The 24,260-nt window shown below is 40.4% G+C and overlaps 1 protein-coding gene across 3 annotated transcripts in view; it reads left to right on the top strand.

Moving 5' to 3' along the window:
• Window positions 1-2,871: 2,871 nt before the first annotated feature.
• The window catches only part of Smap1 (small ArfGAP 1), a 76,307-nt gene continuing 54,918 nt past the window's right edge, over window positions 2,872-24,260 (top strand). For 2 of the 3 annotated variants that reach the window (XM_029475150.2, XM_021163031.3), the window contains exon 1: window positions 2,872-3,223. In XM_029475150.2, coding sequence (XP_029331010.1) covers window positions 3,106-3,223 — 118 coding nt within the window. In that variant the 5' untranslated portion in view covers window positions 2,872-3,105. Of the gene's footprint in view, window positions 3,224-15,867; window positions 15,941-24,260 lie in introns of those variants that run through there. The other variant, XM_085836070.1, reaches the window with a different exon arrangement.

The following is a 24,260-nucleotide window of genomic DNA, read 5'->3' as shown; positions in this document are numbered from 1 at the left end:
ACCCAGCTCTGGTTTGCTTGTCTCTGGAGCCATTAGTTCCCTCTCTGCCATAAACCCCGGTAGTTGACGGTCCCACATTTCAGTAACCCAGTAAATAAAAACCCTGGAAGCTTACAATTAACAAGTCAGATTTATGTATCAATAAATTCTCAACTCATAAGATGTCAATACAGTAATTTCAGAACCAATTGATAATGATAAAAACTGCCCACCTAGATTAAACAAATTATCCCAACTATTCTATCCTTTATGATATCATAACTACCAGTGGCTGATTAAAGCCATGCTGGTTCAGGTTCTTCTTCTTGTCTATCTGATTCTATCTTGGCCTTTTTTCTTTCCCAAGAAGCTCTCTGTCTCTGCAACTCTTCTTTCTGCCTCTCTTTCCCCTGTACAATCATAGGCCTTCTGAATCACACTCCTGTTAGTGTGATTTGACAGGAAAATTCCTGTCACAAATTGTGACCAAAGAAACCTTATAAGGGACAACGTTTAATTGGGGCTGGCTTTCAGGTTTGGAGGGTCAGTCCATTATCATCATGGCAGGAATCATGGCAGTGTCCAGGCAGACATGGTGCTGGAGAAGGAGCCAAGAGTTCTACATCTTGATCCAAAAGCAGTCAGTAGAAGACTGACTTCCAGGCAACTAGGAAAAGGGTCAAAGCCTACTACAATAGTGACAAACTTCCTCCACCAAGGCCACACCTCCCTGGGCTAAACATATTCAAACCACCACATTTACATTATGACTCATAACAGTAGCAAAATTATAGTTATAAAGTAGCAACAAAAATAATTTTATGCGTGGGGGGGTCATCACAACATGAGGAAATATATTCAAGGGTTGCATGCAGTACTAGGAAGGTTAAGAACCACTGTTCTAGTGGAGAGCACCACAGCCATGAATATGTGGGCAGTGCAAAAAAAAAAAAAAAAAAATCTAGTGACCTCAAAACAAACCTCAAAACCTCAACACACACACACACACACACACACACACACACACACACCTCAGATCAGAGGACACTAGGTTGAGACAGGGTTATAGAGGAGGAGTATGTGGTGGGAGATACAATAAAAATGCATCGTATGTATGAAATTCTTAAGGAATTAATAACTTTTGTTTCTAAAGGGAGATCTATCTATCTATCTATCTACCTATCTATCTATCTATCTATCTATCTATCTATCTATCTATCTATTTCCTGTGTTTCCTGGCTCATCTTGTTGTCATAATGTGGTGGTTTGATGAGAATATCTCCCATAGGCTGAGATGTTTGCATAATTGGTCCCTAGTTAGTGACACTGTTTGGGTAAGTTTAGGAGGCATGGCCTTGCCGAGGCAGTATGTCACATGTGTAAGGTTTGAGTTGTAAAGCCTTTCTGTGTTCCCAGCATGCTCTGCTTCCAAGATAGCCTCCAGCTTCTGCTCCAGTGACTGTGTCTTCTGCTCTCTGCCAATGCTTCCCTGCCATGATCCACTTTTATGTCTTTGGAATCTTAAGCCCAAGAGGGATAGGTAGAGCGCATCACAGAGAATCCTGCTTCCTGCCATTCTTAGCATCTCTCCTACCACAGGCCAGGGCTATGTTTATTCTACTTACATAAGGCTCACACATAGTACTGCTCATACTTACTACACAGCAAGCCGAATCACTCCAACTGTTTCACTGAGTTCAACCTTAGTAAACCTGATGGGCTATCATTGAGAACATCTTCCTTTTTAAAACTGTCTTTCCTTGCAGGGAAGAATGTTGTTTACATTGTGTTATGTAGGAACATCTTCTGAAACACACTGTCAGTTTTCAGGAGCCTTGTGCTTGGCCTTCTTGCGAAGGACCATCACAGCTGGGTCTGTTGACTATGTTCCATCATAGGGAGGGTATAGGGAGACTTATGGAAGGGAACCCCTACCACACTATTCAGTCACTGTTGTATGTGGTTCTGCCATGCTTGTATCTGGTCTGAGGGAGGGCCTAGAGGATATACCTGGGGGAAGATGGAGGGAGGGAATTCCATGTTATGTTCCTAAGGACCCTGCTATGTGCAGACCTTCCAGTGTGGCTATTTTAAGGTCATCTATGCTCCTATCCATACCCCTTACCAGTTACTCTTTAAGCTTAATAAGCTCATTGGTTCTCCTGGGTGAACTTTGTTGGAATTACACCTAAGTTTGTCTTTGGGATCTTACGAGAAGGAACAGACTTAAGTTTCTCCCAGGGAAGGGATCCTAGCAGCACACAATTTCTTAAAGTGACATCCCTTTAATAATTCACTTTTTGATCACTTCCCCTCTTCCTAGGCGGGGTATATTGCCTGGTTTTAACTCTTCCACTTGTAGCATGGCCAAGTGACTTGACTGTTTTGCCTCATTTTCCTGTATCTGAGATTATCAATATTTTTGAGGGAGGTAGGGTTTATTACACAGAGTAGCCACTCAATAAACATTAACCCCCAAAACATGTCTATTTCCCTCTAAAACGTAAGACACTTTTAGCCCTATTTCATTCCAGCCGCTTCTAGTATACCGTTTCCAAACTCCCGATGCACACGCATGGGATGCATCTACCCCTTATAACTATAATTTGGACATTTCCAGTGCTGTGCACACAAATGCAAAGACTGGGAAACAAGTGAAAGTCGCTTTCCGGTAAAAAAGAAATTCTTCCACTTTCAGGTCTCTAGAGGCTTCAAGCGACGATCAGGTGTCAAGAGTGGGGAACCTCGCCCCGGGGAGCGTCAGACGCTTCTCTGGAATCACCTTGGGAGCCTCCCAGCACGCGGGCAGCTGGGCGCATGCGCAGAGCCCAGCGCTGCGTCCTCCCGGAAGCGGCGGCTCTTCCCGCCCCGCCCCTCGCCGGCTCGGGCGGAGCGTGCGGCGGGCCCGGCGAGGAGGCGGGACACGTCGGCGCTGGCTCCGCCGCCGCCGCCCCTCCTCCGGTTCCAGCCGCCGTCGCCACCACCGCCGCCGCCGCCGCTTCCTGGGCCGAGTCCGTCCGCGGCCCCAGCGGCGCCAGGTGTCCTCGCCCGCCCGGCCTCGCCAGTGCCGTCCGCCTGTCCGCCCGTCCGCTCGCCCGCGTCCGGGCCCGCCGCCCCGCCGCCGACATGGCGACCCGCTCCTGTCGGGAGAAGGCTCAGAAGCTGAACGAGCAGCACCAGCTCATCCTGTCCAAACTGCTGAGGGAGGAGGACAACAAGTACTGCGCCGACTGCGAGGCCAAAGGTAGCGCGCGGGCTTGGTGGCCGCTCGGCCGGGGCCTCCTGCGGCTGTGACCTTCCCACCCTCCGCGGCGTCTCGTCCGCGCCGGCTCTCACGGGAGGGCGGGCGGCCTCTGGCTCTCGGCTCGCACGGAGGTCGCGGCCTCAGCCTCCGGCTCGGAGCCGGCGTCGCGACGCTGCCACCGCCTCGGGCTGCCGGCTGGGCGGTGCTGATAGGGCTGTGGGAGCCCTCCTGCCTCAGCCTCAGCGACTCCGTGGGTGGAGTCGCCTTAGGTCCCTGTCCTCTTGGCGACCCTCCCTTCCTCCCAAGAGATCGCGTCGTCCTCCCTTTCCCCAGTGGTGCGGTGTCCCAGATGGAGCCCTACCTGCCTGCCCACCTGACAGCTCTTGCACAGGGCGTTTACTTCTGTTTCTGAAAAAGAACAGTGTTTTGGGGTGGTTTGAGATGTCACTGCATAACATAATCGAGATAGGGTTTTCATTATTTGTGTATACTATGTATAACACACACACACACACACACACACACACACTCACACTCACACACACTCTCTTATTCTGGATGTTATAGTGTCCTAAGGAAAGTGTGTTATGTTCATGAAGAGTTTAGTCGTTAGATTCCCCCAGACGACCCATTGGCGAATTTGTGGACTCTGGTCTGTCCACTTCATAAATGTGGAAGGTGCATTTTAAAGGTACAGAGAAGAAGAAGAAGAAAAAAAACCCCACTATTTTTAGTTCAGGTGGAGGTTTCTGCTTGAGCCTTTGAAATAGATAAACTATTTTTAGCTGATACTTTTTGTTTGGAGATGTGGTTTATTTCTAATGTAAGTAATATCATGGAGAGTAATGTAGATTTAAAAATCTTACTTCTATGTAGTTAGGAAAATGTACATTTGATTCTTCTCTGGGAAATAGGTAGTTGCTCGGAGCAGAGACAGCCATTGTGAATGAGGATTAAGATTTCTGCATTATTTAACGTACTTTTCTAGAGTTTTTACTGTTTTTTCTCAACACTGAGCAAAAGAATCCATTGCAGTAGGCTGGGTGGTATGTGAATAAATTGAGTCTCATAACATCAGTATCTCTCTGTCATAACAGCTACTTCCTTACTGGCTGAAATCACATGTACACACTTCAATTGGGATTTTTATGAAGCACTTTACAGCATTATAGTAACTTGACTGTGAGGTTATCCCATGTAATCATTAGGCAAGGCATTTAAAAGAAAAGACATGCCTTATTTTTGTAGTAATATTTATTTGCTTGCTTGGTACTTGGTTCTGCATGTTATTAGGAAATAGTGTTTTATATTGAAGCTCAGTCACTCTCTTTTTACTTGTAAAACACTCAAAAAAAAAAAAAATAGGTTCTTAGAAGCTAAGGAAAGGAAAAAGGGCCAGAGTTAGTTTATGTTTTATCACCTTGAGTCCTAACACAGTTAAGACTCTGGTCTGGGAAGCTGTGGCTAAAGAGCATCCAGGGCTGCAGAGATGGTCTAGGGTCAGAACACGGACTGCTCCCGTGCCACATAGCAGCTCACTCTGTAACTCCAGGAACAGCAGGTCCCATGCCCTCTGCTGGCCCCTGTAGCCACCAGGCATGCAGATGGCACAGAGACATGAAGACTCATACACATTTGTAAAAGAATTATGTAAGCCAATAATTTCCTTTCATGAATAGAAGTAACTCAAAAGATTGAAATTTCTTTCTCCAAAGGGCTACTGCAATCAGATTTTCAGATTTTCACTAAATGTGTTAACCTTTGGGTTTTTTTTTTTTTTTTTCTTTTCTGTTTTTGGGAGATGGAAAGAAAGCAATTACGTTCTTCTTTAATTGGGTAAAGAAGTTTTACTTCTGAACAGTAGGCAACATTTGTTTTGATCACTTTTGTGTAACCGCTGAAACCAATCCATGTGTGTGGAATGAATAGCTTTTTATTTTGCTCTTGTTTAGTCACTTAATTATGAATTTTCTCTTTTCTTGAGAAGTGGGAAAAGTGGGATAGTCTAGTATCAGTAGCTCAAGGGCTCCACTTGAAGGCCATGGGCTCTGTTGTCAGTGACTTAGAAAGATTATGAGTTTCAGCCAAATCTAGAATAATGGTTGTAAATTATTTTATTGTTTTATTTTGATACTTAAGGAAATATTCACTGGTATGACCATTTCACATTTTACTTATGATTTATGGGGTGTGTGTGTGTGTGTGTGTGTGTGTATGTATGTATGTGTAAGATGAATTTGTGTATACTGTGGGATCAAATACCATTGATTTCTATGTAGGAGGCAAGCATTTTTCCACTGTTACATCCCTCCTCTTTTTTGAGATGGGTTTGTTATCCTGGTTAGCCTCAGTCTTGTGATTTTCCTATCTTTCCTTCCTGAGTATGCATACTACACACTATATAACTTTATACACTTCTTGTAAAGTTTTTGTGCTTTGGTATGGACGAGCCCATTTTGATATATTCTTAGAGTAAAATCCTTCTTGGCTTTTTGTATGACTTTGAAGCTATTGTTATATATGTCAGTAACCATAATAAATGTAAGTGGTGAAGTTCTGTTTTCTCACTTTAAAAAAAGTTTCCCATTATTCTTTGAGAACATGGACCTAAAAGAAAGCTTAGTTTATCATCTGTTACCTGAGTAGAGTTAGCAGAGGAGTGCCAGTTGGATTTTGACATTTTCTTAGTCATTAGCTTGTATGTCTGGTACTGACAGTATTAGCAAGGAAGGAGGACATGATGGCACAGGTCTTGGCTCCTGCTCTTGACCCTGTTCTTCAATACATTGTACAACTGGAGAGCAGGAACTGCCAGATGGAGCTGCCCGACTCCGGCTATCACTGAGACTCTGTAGGAGTTGAAAGCAGTTCTCATGATTACTAATTGGTGGCAGGATGGGTAGTGAGGATGTGGAGTCATTTTACATTTGCCATCTTAAATTTACTTTTCAGAATTTAAAGCTTCATTCATAAGTAATACTGGCTTTGATTTTTTTTAAAATATGTAAAAATTGGAATGAAATGATTTTCTTGCTCAGTAAGTTTTAGGGCAGTCAGAGACTCAAGGTTTTGAACCCTGGAGTTAATTTTGTTCAGACTTTGTAGTATTCAAAGGGTATGCTGCTTTCTTAATTCAAACACTTCTTTTTTCCACAGGTCTTGAGGACAGTTAAGAACTGGATTAGGTTTTGGTAGAGAAACTTTTATAAGACTGAAAGGAGTATGTCTAATGGAGACTGAACGCGGCAATATTCAGAATGAGTGATTCTGAAACAGTACGCTAAGTGTAACAGTAGCGGCTATAAGAAACAACCTTCTCTCTCTTTCTAGCCCTTTCCCTGGGCCTTGACCCTTGCTCACCAGCTCTGATGATTCTCAAAGCCTTTGTGCTAGTCCTACGTATGAGCCTTCTGGCTTCTGTTGTTTCAGCTTTTGCTCATCTTTACATTTTGCTTAAATGTCATTTCTAGTTTCCCGTCATCTTCCCAGACGAAGTTTACTTTCATTTGTACACTTGCGACATTGTTTTAAATCTTACCACACTTATAATTAGAACATTGCTGAAGTAATGGTTGGGCACTCCATATTTCTATTGAATTACAGCTTTGAAGGAGAAGTCTTGTTTATGTTGCTCAGAGTAGCTTCCTCAGCCTTAAAGCACAGTGAATGAGTTTGGTAGGAAAATGGAACTCAGCAGATACCTTTTGATTGTATGAATGAGGGTAAGAATGAACAGTCAGAGGCAGGGAGTGTGAACGAGAGTGTGAATGAGAGTAAGTACATCGTAAAAGGGAGTGGCGTTTGGGGAGCCCTGTGAATCACAGGAGACTTGTGAGTTGAAGATACAGTGACCTTTCACTAACTAGAGCAAGAATTAGACTACACTGCTGTATACACCCAGGGTGTGATATATAGAAGGTAGAAGTGCTTTCTATATGGGCATTTTATTTTGGTGAGCTGTCTTTGAAAATGACCAGATTTGGTTGAGATGGTATGGGAGTCGCTGAGTGAGGTGATTATTACTAGTAATCAGAGTCCAAGGGTAAGAGGATTGTGCCTCATGTAATGTCTGCCAGTGTAGGAATCAGGATGTAGAGCAGGGTGTAGCTACAGAGCCACTGTGTCCAGTTTTTGTTAGGGGTTTAAGGGATCAGTGAAAAACCTGCAGGAAGTTAAAACTCAGGAGTCATTTCTGGACTCTGACCACAGCATGCCAGGGTTGTCATTGCCTGACTGCCGTAGTTGTCTTTCACTCCCTCAGTTGGTGACTAGGTGGGAAGATGGAGACACGATTAGATGGTTTTGTCAGTAGTTTCTACTGTAGTGGGGTGGCTCATGCTGCACTTGTGCTTTCCACGTGCTTACAGTGGGCTGACTCTAATATGTAAAGACACCTTGCCTTTTGGGCCAGAGAGTAGAAAGAGCTGAGCATATTTGGTTGTAAGAGCCAGCTCCAAGAGCTAGCCAAGGAAGGGGTTAGAGAAAACTTGTAAAAGAACTTTTACTGAAAAGTAACGTTTACCCTGAGGAGCTGATGTTTATGCTTACAGAATTAATTTATAAGCACAGAGGTCTGTAGCTGGTCTTGGCTTATTTGTGGTGTTTTCTTTTGTCTCACCCTTTGTCTCCCTCTCCTGGGTTTATCCCTATCACTAGATAGGAGAGAAAGGATTGGGGGTGGGGAGGGGATACAAAGATCCCTGAATCTAATTTATTTATTGTTTCTTCTTTGCTTGTAGTTGGCCTTTCTACTTTGTGGGTTCTTCCTTTTTCCCACTGTTAACCCTCTCCCCACTTCACCCCCTATCACTTGATAGGAGAGAAAGAAATCTCTGAATCTAATTTCTTTCTTGTTTCTTCTTTGAGCAGTTATTAACACACCACGACACATCACCAACCACCAACTCTGCCGCTTGGGGTCCTAGCATTTTACATACCCTCTGAGAAGTTCCCAGAATTACAGCCAGCAAACCATGCCTCTGCTAGAGCATGAGGCAAATCATAGTCAGCTGCTCCGAAGCAGCCCCATATCCCCACAGGTGGTATTAAAACAAAAACAGATTATTATACTATTTCTGGTTTTTGTTTTTTTTTTTTTTAATATATACTTCATTTAAAAAAGTTGTAAATCTGAAAGTTTCCTCAAATACTGACCCTTGGTCTTTGTGGATCTGTCATTCTCAGGCTTGCAGCTTTGTCTGATTGATAACCATGTTAGATCTTGGGTATCGGAGCTGGAAAGCTGACCAGTGGAAATCATTAGCCTCTCTCTGACATACTGTTCTAAAACTTGAACTATATTTTTTTCCTTCGAACTTTTTGTCCTTAAAGATTATTTGCAATATTCTTTTATTACTTGACTTCATCAGTGGAGAATTGCCGGTAGTTTCTCTGCAAAATGTGCATGCATGCTTTTACACACATACCCTCATTCTCTCTCACACAGATACACATACTTTCTCACATTCAGTTACACGTACACATACTCTCACCCACACACATTTTCTCATTCACACACTCTTTTTTTTTTTTTTTTTTTTTTGGTTTTTAGAGACAGGGTTTCTCTGTATAGCCCTGGCTGTCCTGGAACTCACTTTGTAGACCAGGCTGGCCTCGAACTCAGAAATCCGCCTGCCTCTGCCTCCCGAGTGCTGGGATTAAAGGCGTGCGCCACCACGCCCGGCTTCATTCACACACTCTTTACGCATTCTCTCTCTCTCTCTCTCTCTCTCTCTCTCTCTCTCTCTCTCTCTCTCTCTCTCTCTCTCTCTCTCTCTCTCTCTCTCTCTCTCACACACACACACACACACACACAGGATCCCTGAAGAATTAGAACCCTTCCCAACCCCCAATATAAATGTTACCGACCTTTAAAACACCTGAACTCTAGTTGTCACTAGGACTGGAAAACGTTTGCTATTCTGACTATGTAAGGCACGGATTCAAACTTGTTTTCCTTACTGCTAATGGTAACACTACCAGTGATCTTTTGCTGGGTAGAATCCAGCCATTGTTTTCTTCCTTAGTTTTTAGTTTTCTCAAGGAAGATCAAAGAAATTTAGAGGGTGTGTTATTTAAGTTGTAATTATGAGAGAAGTTGACTGCCCCGTGTCCTGACCACTGTAAAGAGTTGCCATAACAGATACAGTTTTGCTGGTAGGACAGGTCAGTGTTTTCTGAACAATATTAGTTTTTCTGCTGCTATTACTAAACAATTGAGGTTTGCTACTATAAAGGAAAGAGCACAAGGTTTGAGAGGCTGTGGGGAGGGCCCCTTGTCTGTATCAAATGTGTGGTCGCTTGTAGGGTGAGATTACCTAAACAGGAAGACAGAGTGGGAGGCTATAGGTTTGTTTTTATTATAACAACTCATGCTCACAGGAACTAATAATCAAGATCTGGTGAGAACTGCCTTTTAAGGTAACAAGCTCAGGGTGGCAGCATCTGTGGTAAGATCTTTTACCTGCCACTTGTATTCTCGTAATTAAGTTGTGTGTGCACACGCACACGGCACACACGTGGCGGTCAGGGAACAGCTTGTCCAAGTTGGTTCCCTCTTTCCGCTGGGTGGGTCTTGGAGTTGAATTCAGGTCATTGGGTTTGCTGGTAGGCGCCTTTACTCTGAGCCATCTTGCTGGTCCTACAAGACCTCCTTTTACTCTTCATTTAAAAGAAAGCATCTACAGGTTAATATCCAGGCCATGTGTATTTATCAGTATTAATATTGTCTGCTTGACGTAGCTAGAGCTCTGTTTAACTATCATAGTATTTAGCTGCCATATTACAGAACCTATCTAAAGTTTTATTTTATTTACACGTTTTATTAAGCTATCTGAATCATGTGCCAGTATTATGTTCACATATGTTGAATGGTAAATGTGAGGCTTTTGAGTGCAGCAAGGAGAGAGAATTACAGACTTTCTAGCAAACTTTCATAGTTTGTTCTCTACCCACTCAAGCAATTTTTGGTCTAAGTTTCACAAGAGGTCCAAGTGATTGATGATAGAACTTCAGATGTCTCATCTTGATCTTTTGTGAAGTGCATATTTCAAAGACCCCCCCCCCCCCAGATGAAAAAAAATGAGGAGAATTCTGTGGACAGTCATATTCAGGATAGTTTTATCTTCTGATATAAGAAAATTCTTAAGAATTAGAGTTTAGCATTGATGTGTTTAGTTGGTGCATTTGTGCTCCTGAAAATTACTTGTAGTGTACACTGGAGATATTATCGGAAAAGAAACTGAGCACATTTTAGATCTAAAGTGTGCCCTGGTGCACCTACTTGTTGTGTCACAACCGTGTACCGTACGCCTCGCTTTTGAACATAGGTTTTTATAAGGGGTGGTGCTGTAGGTGTATTTAAAACGGCATAGGACAGCGATGAAATAGTTAAAACCACGTACAAAGTGTATGCATTGAAAAATTGTTGCACCATCTTTGCACATATTTATGTAGAAAAGTCCAAGAATTTATTAAAAAGAACCATTAAAACCAAGAATTGAGTTTATTCAAGTTGTAGGAGTCAAAGTGAGTACAGAAAACCATATATGCTAGCAGCAAATATTTTGAAGTTGAAAAATTTCTGTGACGGTGGCATAAAGTATAAAAACTTAGGGATGAATTTAATAAAATGTGCGCAAGGCTTGTACTCGAAGAACTTACAAGAGAGTGTTGCAAAAGAATGAACAGATATGCCATGTTCTCGGACTAGAAAACTTTGTTTTAAGGACGACAGTCCTTATCACTGATTATCCTTGTCAGAATCATAGTTTTGATTGTTTAGGATTTAACGAGTTGATTCTAAGAAAACTAACAAAATACAAAGAACCCTCCTCATAAATATCAAGAAGTATTATGAAAAGAGGGAAATTCTAGGAGGTCTGACTTCCTGGCTGTTGTCAGTGCTGTGACATTGTAAGGATAGATGTAGATAAGTGATTATATGGAAAGATACTTGCTGGGATCTCCTTACTACAGTGACAAGAACAGCGAGGCGGCTCAGTAGGGAAATGACACTCTTCTCACATAGTACCAACAGAATGCACTTTGAGCTTTATAACATAATAAAAATTAAAATGGATCACAAAACTAACTTTGAGACCTAAAACTATAAAACTTGTAGAAGTAACATGAGAGAAAATCACTAGAACCTTGAGGTAAGCAAAGTGGTTTTGTTTTTTGTTTTTGTTATAGTTTTCTTTTCTTTTCTTCTTTTTTTTTTTTTTTTTTTTTTTTTTTTTTTTTTTTTTTTTTTTTTGAGACAGGGTTTCTCTGTACAGCCCTGGCTGTCCTGTAACTCACTTTGTAGACCAGGCTTGTGTCGAACTCAGAAATCTGCCTTTCTCTGCCTCCCAAGTGCTGGAATTAAAGGCGTGCGCCACCACTGCCCAGCAAGCAAAGCTTTTTTGAGTATGACAAACATGTTCTATAAAGATAAAAGTGTGAGCATTTAATTTCATTAACATTAACAGTTATCTTGTTTTCAAAAGAAAAAAAGGCAAGCCATACCTGGAACATAGTATCTGAAGAATTTTTGCTCAGAATATGTAAATGAGTATTGTCAACTCCAAGTAGCCATGGAGCTATACAACTTTTTGGTTTTGTTACTAGCATTTTTGGTGTGAGTTGAATGGCTGATGTCCCAGGACTTCGAAATCACTAGTTTCCAGAAATTGGAAACACAAGAGGTCAACCTGCTACTTTAGCATAGTCTGCATCTTTGAGCTTCCTTTCTGACTTAGTGTGCTGCTGCTGGAAGGCTGGATGTTACTTTTACCCTTGTCTGTTCTGGAAAGCAGATCATACATTTCTCAATCATGTACTTGCTGTGGCCTGTCTAACATGCCAGTGACGCAGGGAGTTTGGAAAACAGAATTAATTTGTAATGTGTTGTATGTGCAAAGAATCTCTCTGCCATAGATTTGGAAACGTTTCTTAATTTTCATGGCTGTTTTGCCAGAATGAATTATTGCTTTGTTAATAGACAAATGGGCATTGGATCAAAGGTTTTCCTTTTGTTTCATGGTTGTCTCAACTCTAATGTGGCTGAGTAGTGAGGCTGTTTTTGAAAAACTAGCTGTTCCTAAGCCCTTCAGAGGACTGAGATTTTAGAGCAGACTGTTTTACTTCTGACTTGGATAGAGAAGGAGGGTATGAATGAAGACCTACAGTGTACAGGGGTAGATACCTGAGAGCAGACACTAGTTGGAAAAGAACAGAATATTAAATAAGTGAGCATATATAGTATGGTATAAAATGATTTTTTTATTATCAGCCCCACCTAGCTGAGCTGTAGGTTTTGTAGATCATGTATATTCACATTCAGACTATAGTTATAATTCATACCAAATATGGATCATATTTGGCTCAGCAGATTAGTGATATTTTATATGTATGCACCCCTGAAAATACTTTAAAGGGAGAATGCAATTATTCTTTATATTAAACCCAGGTAATGAGAATTAAACATTCTCAGGGTCCCCTTCATAGAAGAAGGCTTTGAAATTGTTTTAGGTTTACCTCCAGGAACTCAGATTCTTAAAGGGAATATTGGAGAAACTTCTCTTACCTCCAGCTGAAGCAGGGAAAGGAGGCATTCAGAAGTTCTGCACACCAGAACACTCAGTTCTTAATATTTCTCTTTAGGAGAAACTTAACTGGACCTAAGTTAATTAATTGTCCCGAGGAACGAACAGTATTCTCTTATCTCACCACTGATGCGAGGTAGAAACCCAGCAAAGCACTGGTGACATGCACAGTCAGGAGACAGACATAGAGCTCACTGAAGGACTCAGAGATTCATGAGACTGGAGTATGCACCCTCTTCCCCCATACCACATTACCAAAGACTTATTTTCAGTCATTCTTTTTATCAATCATTAACAAAAATGAAATAAAAAAATAGTTGAGGTACTAGAAAATGTACCTGTGGATACAATATTTATATAATATTTCAAGTGAATTTGCTTAAAACACAGGTATAACAATATACAAATACACCACTAAATTATAGTGGTCAAGTTGAATAAACTTATCTAATATTTACTAAATTCTTTTAATTCAAAAAGTCTTATAGACGAAGCTATCAGTCCCAGTTAGAACCATAACCAAGGAACAAGTTCTTACTGTGCCATGGTTTTTCTGACCTGCTGGAGAGTGAATCTAGGGCTTTGCTCATGTTAACCAGGGGCGTCTTACCACGACCTATGCTCTTAGCTCAGGAACTGATGTTTTTGTTTTTTCTAGACAGGGTTTCTCTGTGTAGCCCTGGCTGTCTTGGAACTCACTCTGTAGATCAGACTGGACTTGAACTCAGAGATCCACCTGCCTCTGCCTCCTGAGTGAGCGTGTTGGCTCTTTATGGGAAGTCCTAATCATTTTGGGAGCTGTGTCAAGAGAAGTATCAGGAAGTGCTCTAGTGTTTGGTAGGCCATGTTAAAATGTAGTGATAGATGTTCTTCTGATTTTATTTTGCGGTCATCCTCTTTAAAGAAGATACTTAACAAAAGTGTATCCTGAAAATATACCAGAGCCTCTGTGGTTTACCACTGCTATGGATGCGTTCCGGGTTATTTAAAGAAGAACAGCTTGCCTTCTTTACCTGTGGGTTTTGGATCCATGGATCTAGCCAACAGCAGATGAGAGATTTATTTTTTCCTTTTTAAAAATGTATGTGTGGCCGGGCGTGGTGGCGCACGCCTTTAATCCCAGCACTTGGGAGGCAGAGGCAGGCGGATTTCTGAGTTCGAGGCCAGCCTGGTCTACAAAGTGAGTGCCAGGACAGCTAAGGCTACACAGAGAAACCCTGTCTCGAAAACCCCCCCCCAAAAAAAAAAAAATGTATGTGTGGGCTAAACATGTAGACTTTTTTCATTATTAGTTCATAGACAATGTAGCTTAATAACCACGTAGATGACTTTGTATGTGTGGATCGTAAGTAATCTAGAGATAATTTGAAGGATGCTGGAGACTGTATGTAAATTATATGCAAATATGCTATTACCATCCATGGATTATAACATGTACTGTGTGGGCGGAGGAGAGTTATAATCAAACCCTGGTGAACACATTTCACAGATGCTTTTTTTTTTTTTTTTTTTTTTTTTTGGTTTTTCGAGACAGGGTTTTTCTGTGTAGCCCTGGCTGTCCTGGAACTCACTTTATAGACAGGCTGGCCTTGAACTTAGAAATCCGCCTGCCTCTGCTTCCTGAGTGCTGGGACTAAAGGGTGTGCCATCACGTCCGGCTCACAGATACTTTCTGAACACCTAGTATTATGTAGAATATGAGTACTGATGGCTGTGCAAAGTGAGGGTATGTAAGTTAGGTGAATTCTGATCTCAAGACTGTTACTTAGGGCTTTCACTGGGCATTTGTTTTACCCTTCCTTGCCTCCCCCCCCCCCTTCCATTTTCCTCTCCTTTCTTGCCTTCTTTCTCTCCTTCCTCCTCCTCCTCCTCATCTTCCTTCTCCTCATACTCTGTTTACCTAGACCAGGGTGGTCTTAACTAACTCTCAAGTGATGGTTTTTTTTAAATGAGAAGAAGGGAGTCTTGGCCCATTTGAGTAAGTCCTTGGGCATCTTCTCCTATGTTCACTCGCATTGTAATCTCAGCTAGTGTCTGGATTTTGGCTGTCTTTGGACTACGACTATAGGTATGCATCTGTAGGCAACGAGACCCAAGAAACTGTGCTTCTGGTGATTCAGAGGCCACAGAGGACTTGATGCTTTCTGGCTTCCTCCCTATGGCTTTCTCTGCTTTCTTACAGCATCCAGGATCACCACCCAGGGGTGGCGCCACCCACAATGGGCCGGTCCCTCCCACATCCATCAGTAATTACAGAATTGTCTTATAGCCTGACCTTTTGGAGGCATTTTCTTAGTTGGGATTCCCTCTTCTCAGATGACTCTAGCCTGGGTCAAGTTGACATAAACTAATCACCATAGAGTTCTTTTTTTAATTTTACTTTTTATTCTTCTCTCATGACTGAAGTTTCCCTCCTTCCACTCTTCTAAGACTACCCTCCCCCAACCCCAGATCCACTCCTTTTTCCCTTCAGAAAAGAACAGGCCTCCCAGGGATAAAAACAGAATGTGGCATAACAAGTTTCAGTAAGACTAATTAGGTACACATCCTTATATCAAGGCTGAATGAAGGAACCCAGGAGGAGGAAAAGGGTCCCAAACACAGGCAAAGAGTCAGAGACAGCCCCTTCTCCTACTGTTTGTAGTCCCACAAGACCACCAAGCTACACAACCATAACAGATATGCAGGAGACCTAGTTCAGACCCATGCTGACTCCATGATTGTCCCTGTGGTCTCTGCAGCACAAGGTTCTTAACTATAAAGAAACCAAATGGAGTTTTTAGTTTTCCATCTTCCAAGTACAGAGGAAGGCACACCAGAAGTCCAGTGCAATAGACCATAAGCAGATCAGCAGAATTATCAGTGGCATTTGCCTTAGCAGCTGCATCACAATGAGTGGAACACACACAGCTTGGCCTGGACAGAACAAGATTCCTTAGATAGCCATTTAAAAATGAAACCCCTCCCCCATCATCAGATGAACAAGATGAACCAGCTTATGAGGGAATAGAGTCCGAGTGTTCTGAAATATGAGGGAACAATTAGGAGATGATGTAATTTGCTGAGAAAAAGGCCAATACTGAGCTGTAGGAAACTTAAGGTTATTCTCTGTACTGAATATTTGCGACTGGTAAGTATTTTTAAATACTCTAAGGGTATTTAAAAATAATCTGTCCCTGACTGCTAAAAACAAAAAAATCTAAGCTTATAAATATTCATGATAGCAAATCTTTATGTGTATATTTAAATTTCCAGTGAATAAAATCTAAAGTGTATGTTCATGTATATCAAATTTAAAACTATTTGATCTATATTTACTGTAGTGATGGGGCTAGCTAATATTCCCCTCATTAATATGCTAGCTGGCTGACCTGTTCCCAGTCTGCTATTGGGTTTTCATGTTTTTAATAAGATTCTTTGATTTGATTGAAGAAATGATTATTTTGCTATTAAATATTTTCACCATAGTTTTATGGTTAGAAAAGTTGAGTGTACTTATTGGTCATTTCTGTTCTCTTGTGAGCTGTCCTTCAGGGGGAGGGAGAAAGCTTCATAGTTGTGTCTTGGTTACTCAGTCAGACCAAGAGAATATAAAATTCTAGACAGCATTTATTAGTCTGGGCATGCTAGGCTCTAGCCATCTAGTCCTGTATTCTCCTCATTTTAGGCTATGAATAGGAAGCAGTGGTATATTTGGAATATTGTTTGGTGTCTGATCTATATTGTAGTTATGACATTATAGGAAGCTTAGAGGTGTCTGGTCTGGTCTCTCCATATGAGACAGAGATAAACCTGCTCTTGCTGACCTGCCAAAATGTGCAGTAGTGAGGTAACATGCAGAGTAACACGCTCCAGGTAGCCTTCATAAAAATGATAACTCAGTTTTGAGATTCTTTTCCTTTTCTTTAGATCCATTTTGTTTTTTTTAGTTTTCATTGTACATAGTACTAAAGGAGGTAAGTTTTGGATGTTGATAACTTAGTCAAATTTCAAATGGCATCATTTGAAAAAAAAAGGTATTAGAATGCGTCCTAACTTTATACAACTGTTTAGTTATTTTGTTAAAATATGAATCAGACAATAATATAAAATCTTTCAAAATTTGATTCTTTTTTGATGATGGCTGCAGTGTTACCAAAGCAAATGGTTAGCTCACTCAATAAACTTGTAAACAGTGTAGAACATACTTAAAAGTACTTAGGGGTGCACAGTTAGCTCAGTGGTAGAGCACTGTTTGCCTAGTGTGCAGAGACTTGGACTCAGTCCTCAGCACCACACAGAACCAAAACCAACCAAACAAAAACAACAATAACAACAAAAAGGAAAGGTATTTGTAAACCTTGTATGTCTAGAGGGAAATTTTACAAAACGTTGATAGAACATCTTGAAGGGGCAAAGAAAAAACAAAGGCTATAATGTACTTGCTTACTCACTTGAAGTTTTTAAAATTGTTTTAAAGTTAACATAGGAAGTAATAGATTTCATTATTTTACGTTTCGCACCTTATGTCATTGTCCTTTTTTTCTCATTAATTCCTTCATCACAGCTGCCCCTTTCTTTCCCTGCTTTCTTTTCTGCTTTCATGTTCCCCATTATCTTTGCTTCTCCCTTTGAGGGTCATCTTTTTGCTTTCATGCCCTACAGGAAGAAAGACACACATAAACACATAAACTCATGGACGTATTCTCTAACTGATTGATGTGTATTGTTCTGTTAGCTCCCCATTTAATTAATTTATTTCCTGATAATTATTCTTGCTATTTACTGCTTTTGCGTGTGGATAGCTATCAGCTTTCCTCTTACAACTGTGTAAGCTATACCAAGGGCTCTGATACACTATGACTTCATTTTCATTTGGTTCTAGGAACTTTACATCCCTTTTTGAGCATCTGCAGTGAATTGATAGGGCTCTGTTAGAATTGAGGGGCCAGTTAGTTTGATGGTGAGAACAGAGTCTTGACTGCTTGGCTGTTGGCTCTGATTGATTTTTTTTTCTTCTCCTTTCCCTTCCCTTTCCCCTTCTCTTTTCTGCCTTTTCTTCGTTTTCCCTTTCTTCCCACGTGTTTAAACTCTGAACTGTAGTGCCATTCATTACATCTGTGATGAAACCTATATTACAGGGTATGGAGGAGCTTATGAAGTAATGTCTAGTAAAGATTTTGGTAGAAGAGTAAGGCTTTGTAATTATGCTCATTTTATACTATAGAGACAGTCATAGTATTACTTGGTAGGAAGCATTTATGAGTTATATCTAATTTATGAGTTATGTCTTAGGGTGTGCAAGAATACTTTATGGAAGGTTCAAGAAAAGTAATCATTTTACAGAATAAAAATTGTTTTTCTGTTCTCTAGAATAGATATTATTGATTAGAGATTATGCAGCAGAAGTCTGGCTGTGGTGGTTTGAATGAAGACCCCCCTCCAGTAGTAGGCGCATGTTTGGATACTTGCTCCCCAGTTGAAACAGGCAGGGCATTAGCAGAGTACATTCTGGCTGTATGTGTAGAAAGTGTTGGGTAAGCATGAAATGTTACTGATTAGATTTTGGGAGAGGGCTTTTAATTGAAAAGTTGATTTTTGACAAGGCATATGATCAAACTTACTGAGAGTTGGGCAGAGTTGGTTCAGGAAGGGAGAGTTCCGGGAACAGATGTGCATTCCTCCAGAGACAGGCCTGCCTCAGGAGAGAGGAGAGACCGAGGCTGCTTGCTTTTGGGGAGTCATTAGCATAAATGAATTTGCCAGAGCCATAACTACTGGACTAACTAGATGCTTGTCTGACTTAGAGGCTGGATGGCCACATTTTAGCAAGGAGGGAATAGAATCACGGAAGAAATCTGAATCAGAAGTCGCAAGAAAAAAGGAAATTGAAAAGGCAATCTTCTCAGGAAAATTAAATATAATAGGATATAAAGGAAATGAAAAGAGCTCATTTTATTTTATTTTTGTAATTTTTAGTTGATATAAAATTATTTTCTGAGATGAGCATAGTGGTGCATGTACAAGCTAGAGGCAGGTGGTATGTAAGCACTGTTTCTCAAACTACTAAATATGCCTTTGTCAGTTTTAGCACCTTTTCAAAATTTCATTTATTTTCTTTTTTTTTTTTTTGGTTTTTCGAGACAGGGTTTCTCTGTGTAGCCCTGGCTGTCCTGGCACTCACTTTGTAGACCAGGCTGGCCTCGAACTCAGAAATCCGCCTGCCTCTGCCTCCCGAGTGCTGGGATTAAAGGCGTGCGCCACCACGCCCAGCTTCATTTATTTTCTTGTGTTTATTTACTTTTAAAAACAAATGTTTATTTTGTGTTGGAATTTAGATAATTTTCTATCTAGAAAATGGTTTGTCATTTTTAAAAAATTATTTATTTATTTATTATATGTAAGTACACTGTTGCTGTCTTCAGACACTCCAGAAGAGAGAGTCAGATTTCGTTACAGATGGTTGTGAGCCACCATGTGGTTGCTGGGATTTGAACTATGGACCTTCGGAAGAGCAGTCAGGTGCTCTTACCCACTGAGCCATCTCACCAGCCCTTGTCATTTATTTTTGAGCTGAGGAAATAATTATTGTATGTGTATATATATGTGTGTGTGTATATATCTATATCTATATCTATATCTATATCTATATCTATATCTATATCTATATCTATATCTATATCTATATCTATATCTATCTATATCTCCCTTGAAAGATGGTTTCACCTTTTATATATTTGGTTTTGTTTTGGGGATGATAGTTAACTAGAACAAACAGTTAAAATGTACAGAACTAGGTTTCTAGGGATATTATTCAACTGTCACTATACCTTTAAGAAAATATACATTCATTTTTAGCACAAAGCACAATACCTTTTGTGTAAGTGAATGTTTGATTGATTGATTGATTGATTTCCCACAGTAGAACTTAAACATTTAAGTGCAGTATATTGTGGTGTAATGTATGCCCTCTGCTGGCGAAAATGTATTATTGCTAATTAAACAAAATCACTTTAGTAATTCCTTTGAGTGGAATAATATTTTGTAACTTAAGAGTGATTATAAAATAGAATTAGGTAAAAATACCCTTCCTGTTTAAAAGGGTATGTTCTTTTTGCATAATAAATTACATAATAAGTTGTTCTGTTTAAAGTAGTGCCCTGGTTGAGAAGTACTCACCTACTATACTGATGATTGTTACTGCATTGTGGCCATGTGTGTGCGAGCGTGAGTGCGCATGCCTCTGTGTGTGTGTGTGTGTGTGTGTGTGTGTGTGTGTAGTGGTGAATTTCTCTGGGGAAGCTACTATCTATATCTACCTACTTAACTGATTTTAAACATTCAGTTTGTTTCATTAGCTACATTTCAAGATTTAATAGCTATGTTTAGCCAAGAACTGTGATTTTTGTCAATGCAGACTGTATAGCCTGTATTTAATATCACAGAAATCTTAATCGATATTTAAACTGCAAAATTTTTATATTTTCATTTTATTAAGGCAGGGTCTCATTGGGGCCCTGGCTGGCCATAATGAACTGATCATATAGCTGAGTCTGGCCTTGAACTTCTGACTGACTTTTTTACTTCCCTACCATTGCTCTTACTATGCCTCCAGCATTTTCCCGTTTCAAATTTTAAATAAGGGTTATATAATTTTCATGAAATCACTGTTCTTAAACTAGTAATGAATTGGTTTATTTGAAATATATTCTTTTCACATATAATACTTTCTCCATAAATAATGATGAACCAAAGGGTTTTTGTTATTTTTTTGTTGTTGTTTTGGGGGTTTATTTTTGGTAGGATAGAAGATGGTTAAAATTTTGTGGTACCACACAGTTTACTTCAGCTTACATGGATTTACTGCTAAACTATTACAGTTTTCTCAGTATAAGGTATTGAGTATTTCTAGCATGTGGCTTCTTTGTTACAGATATTTGAGCTAGAAAATAATTAGTGATTATAGTTGAGGTAAAAGCTACCTTTTTTTTTTTTTGGTAGGTTTGGAATGGAAAGAAGTGTGAGTCAGGACATAGAGAATGTAAGCCTTTACGATAGAGCGAGTGTTGTATAGTCTGTATTCAGTTGGTTAACACAGTCATAGACAGTTGATCCAGTTTCTGGTGACGGTGACACTTTATAAAACTGTGGGCTGTCACAGCCAGGAGGACATTGACCAGTGACTGAGGTTTACGTATTACACTCAGATGTGTGTGTATAACATGTAATATATGTATAGAACATGTCATAGATGTATCTGTGTACAGCTCTTTCACGTGTGTGGCTTCATAGGTGTGCGTCTCATATGAAGATATGGAAGAGTTACACCATCATAAGGACCTTAGTCACCCTCTCATAAATACACAAACCTTTCTCCCAGGTTTTTTTCCACATTCCTACCTTCGGCAGCCTTGGGTTTCTTTTCCACTTCAGTGTTTTTATTTCATTTTAAAATATTGTAGTTTAAACATTTAAAATAGAGAGATTGCTCAATTGCCAAGAGTGTGCACTGCTCTTGAATAGAATTTGTCTTCAGTTCCCAGCACTCAGGTTGCCTGGCTCATGCAAACACATGCACACACAAACAGACACACTGTGCTGCTTAGTTTTTGTCACCTTGATACAAGCCTAGACACTCTTGGGAAGAAGGAATCTTAGTTAAGGAGCTGCTTCCATCAGATGGGCCTGTGGGGTCTGGGGGTGTGTCTTTGAGACATTTGCTTGATTGTTACTTGATACGGGAGAACTCAGATCACTGAGAGATTCGTCATCCCTGGATAAGTGGTCCTGGACTGAGTGATAATTGTAGCTAAGCAGGCCATGAAGAATAAAGCAGTAAGCAGTGTTTGTTCTCCATGACTTCTGCTTCAAGCTTCTGTCTTGGTTCTTGCCCTGCCCTTTCTCTGAGGTGGACTGTAACTTGTAAGCTGAATCTTTTAGCCATGGTGTTTATTACAACAACAGGAAGCAAACTCAAGTTCCATTTCTGTGATAAATGTCCAACAGTACAATTTGCTGACTTTTATGGTAATTGCAAACCTAAACTGCCTTTAATTTTTTTTGTAATCATTTTATATTCCTATTTGTTACAGTTTAAACTTGAGATACCCTCCACAGGCTCCTATCTGAATGGCTGACCAGTTGGCACTAGTTTGAGAGGCTCTAGAAAGTTGGAAGTGGGGCCTAGCTGGAAGAAGTAGGCCTTAGGGGGTATGTCCTGGAGTTATAGCATTCCTCTTGTCTTCTGCGATGTGAGCAGTTGTCCTCTGTCAATACACTCATGACTGTGATGCCCTGCTCCATCTCATTCCATGTGACTATGAACCAAACCCTCTGGATGTGGATGTGTGAGCTGAGATAGCTCCTTACTCTGCTCTCATCTACGTCAGATTTTTTTTTAACAGATGCAGAAGTAACTTGCAAACTACTAATGTGATTTTTTTTTTTCTGTTTTTATCTGTTTTGTTAAATGCGTAGTGCTAATTTGAAAGTTTTTTACTTTTTACTTATTTATCTTTTTGAGAGGTCTTTCTCTCTAGCCTTTCCTGGCTAAACTTGTTATGTAACCCAAAATGCCCTCAGCCTACTGATTACTGAGATGACAGGTGTGTGTGGCGCGAGTACATGTGTGTGAGATACATCTGGCTCGTGATACTCATTTGGACTTGTATTTTCATCAGTCTGCTGTCAGATGCATTTCATGTGCTCATTCCTGCTTTATCACCTATCCAGGACATTTCTCCAGTGCCATCCTGCCCAGTGTATTTGGAGTCTCAGGCATTAGAACTCGAATCATTTAAGAGTCTGATTTGTTCTTTATGTACCCAGTGGAGATAGGCTCTTGTTGAACATGTTTTAATCTTTCCTACAACCCAGTAACTCAGTGATAGTAATGCTCTTTACCCTGCCTGCTTCTGTCCCCAGTATAAATCACATTGATTGCCTTCTTTTCACTCCATAGAATTTAATGACTGATAATTTTTTTATCAGTTCTGGACACAACTAAATACTATTTTTTTTTTTTTTTTTTTTTTATTTTGAGACAAGGTTTTGTTATATAACCCAATTTGGCCGAAGTTTTATCTTTGTGCTGTAGCCTAGATACTTTTCCTAGAAGTAAACTAAGTTCATTGTAAGGCTCTTAATTAGTTTTTTTTTTTGTTGTTGTTGTTGTTCTTTTTTTTTTTTATTAGATATTTTCTTTATTTACATTTCAAATGCTATCCCGAAAGTCCTCTATATCCTCCCTCTGCCCTGCTCCCCTACCCACCCACTCCCACTTCTTGGCCCTGGCCTTCCCCTGTACTGGGGCATATAAAGTTTGCAAGACCAAGCGGCCTCTCTTCCCAGTGATGGCTGACTAGGCCATCTTCTGCTACATATGCAGCTAGAGACACGAGCTCTGGGGATACTAGTTAGTTCATATTGTTTTTCCTCCTATAGGGTTGCAGACCCCTTCAGCTCCTTGGGTACTTTCTCTAGCTCCTCCATTGGGGACCCTGTGTTCCATTCAATAGATGACTGTGAGCATCCACTTCTGTATTTGCCAGGCACTGGCATAGCCTCACAAGAGACAGCTACATCAGGGTCCTTTCAGCAAAATCTTGCTGGCATGTGCAATAGTGTCTACGTTTGGTGGCTGGTTATGGGATGAATCCCCGGGTGGGGTAGTCTCTGGATGGTCCATCCTTTCGTCTTAGCTCCAAACTTTGTCTCTGTAACTTCTTCCATGGGTATTTTGTTCCCTATTCTAAGGAGGAATGAAGTACTCACACGTTGGTCTTCCTTCTTCTTGATTTTCTTGTGTTTTGCAAATTGTATTGGGTATTCTAAGTTTCTGTGCTAATATCCACATATCAGTGAGTGCATATCATGTGCGTTCTTTTGTGATTGGGTTACCTCACTCAGGATGATATCCTCCAGATCCATTGTTTTTAATAGCTGAGTAGTATCCCATTGTGTAAATGTACCACATTTTCTGTATCCATTCCTCTGTTGAGGGACATCTTGGTTCTTTCCAGCTTCTGGGTATTATAAACAAGGCTGCTATGAACATAGTGGAGCATGTGTCCTTGTTACAAGCTGGAACATCTTCTGGGTATATGCCCAGGAGAGATATTGCTGGATCTTTGGGTAGTACTATGTCCAGTTTTCTGAGGAACCACAGACTGACTTCCAGAGTGGTTGTATGCCATTTCTTGATAGCTAATCTCTTCAGGAATGCTGCTTTCTGTATTTGGTTTGCCTTTTAAATTGTATTTGGCATTTTGATAAATTCATTGTATTTATATACACTGAAATGGTATTCAGTGTTTTGACCTAGTAGCAACAGACATGGAAAGAAATTTTAAATGTTTTCTTTTTACTGAAATTTGCCTGTCTCTTAAGTTCCTTGAAGATAATAGTTAAATTTAGGTTTATTTATAACATTTGTTCTCATGAAATTCTCAGGGAACTTGGAGAAAATGACA

Source organism: Mus caroli, unplaced genomic scaffold (genome assembly GCF_978045245.1).
Source record: "Mus caroli unplaced genomic scaffold, Mus_caroli_1 scaffold_1, whole genome shotgun sequence".
Lineage (NCBI taxonomy): Eukaryota > Metazoa > Chordata > Mammalia > Rodentia > Muridae > Mus > Mus caroli.
This window is presented reverse-complemented; position numbering and strand designations above follow the sequence as displayed.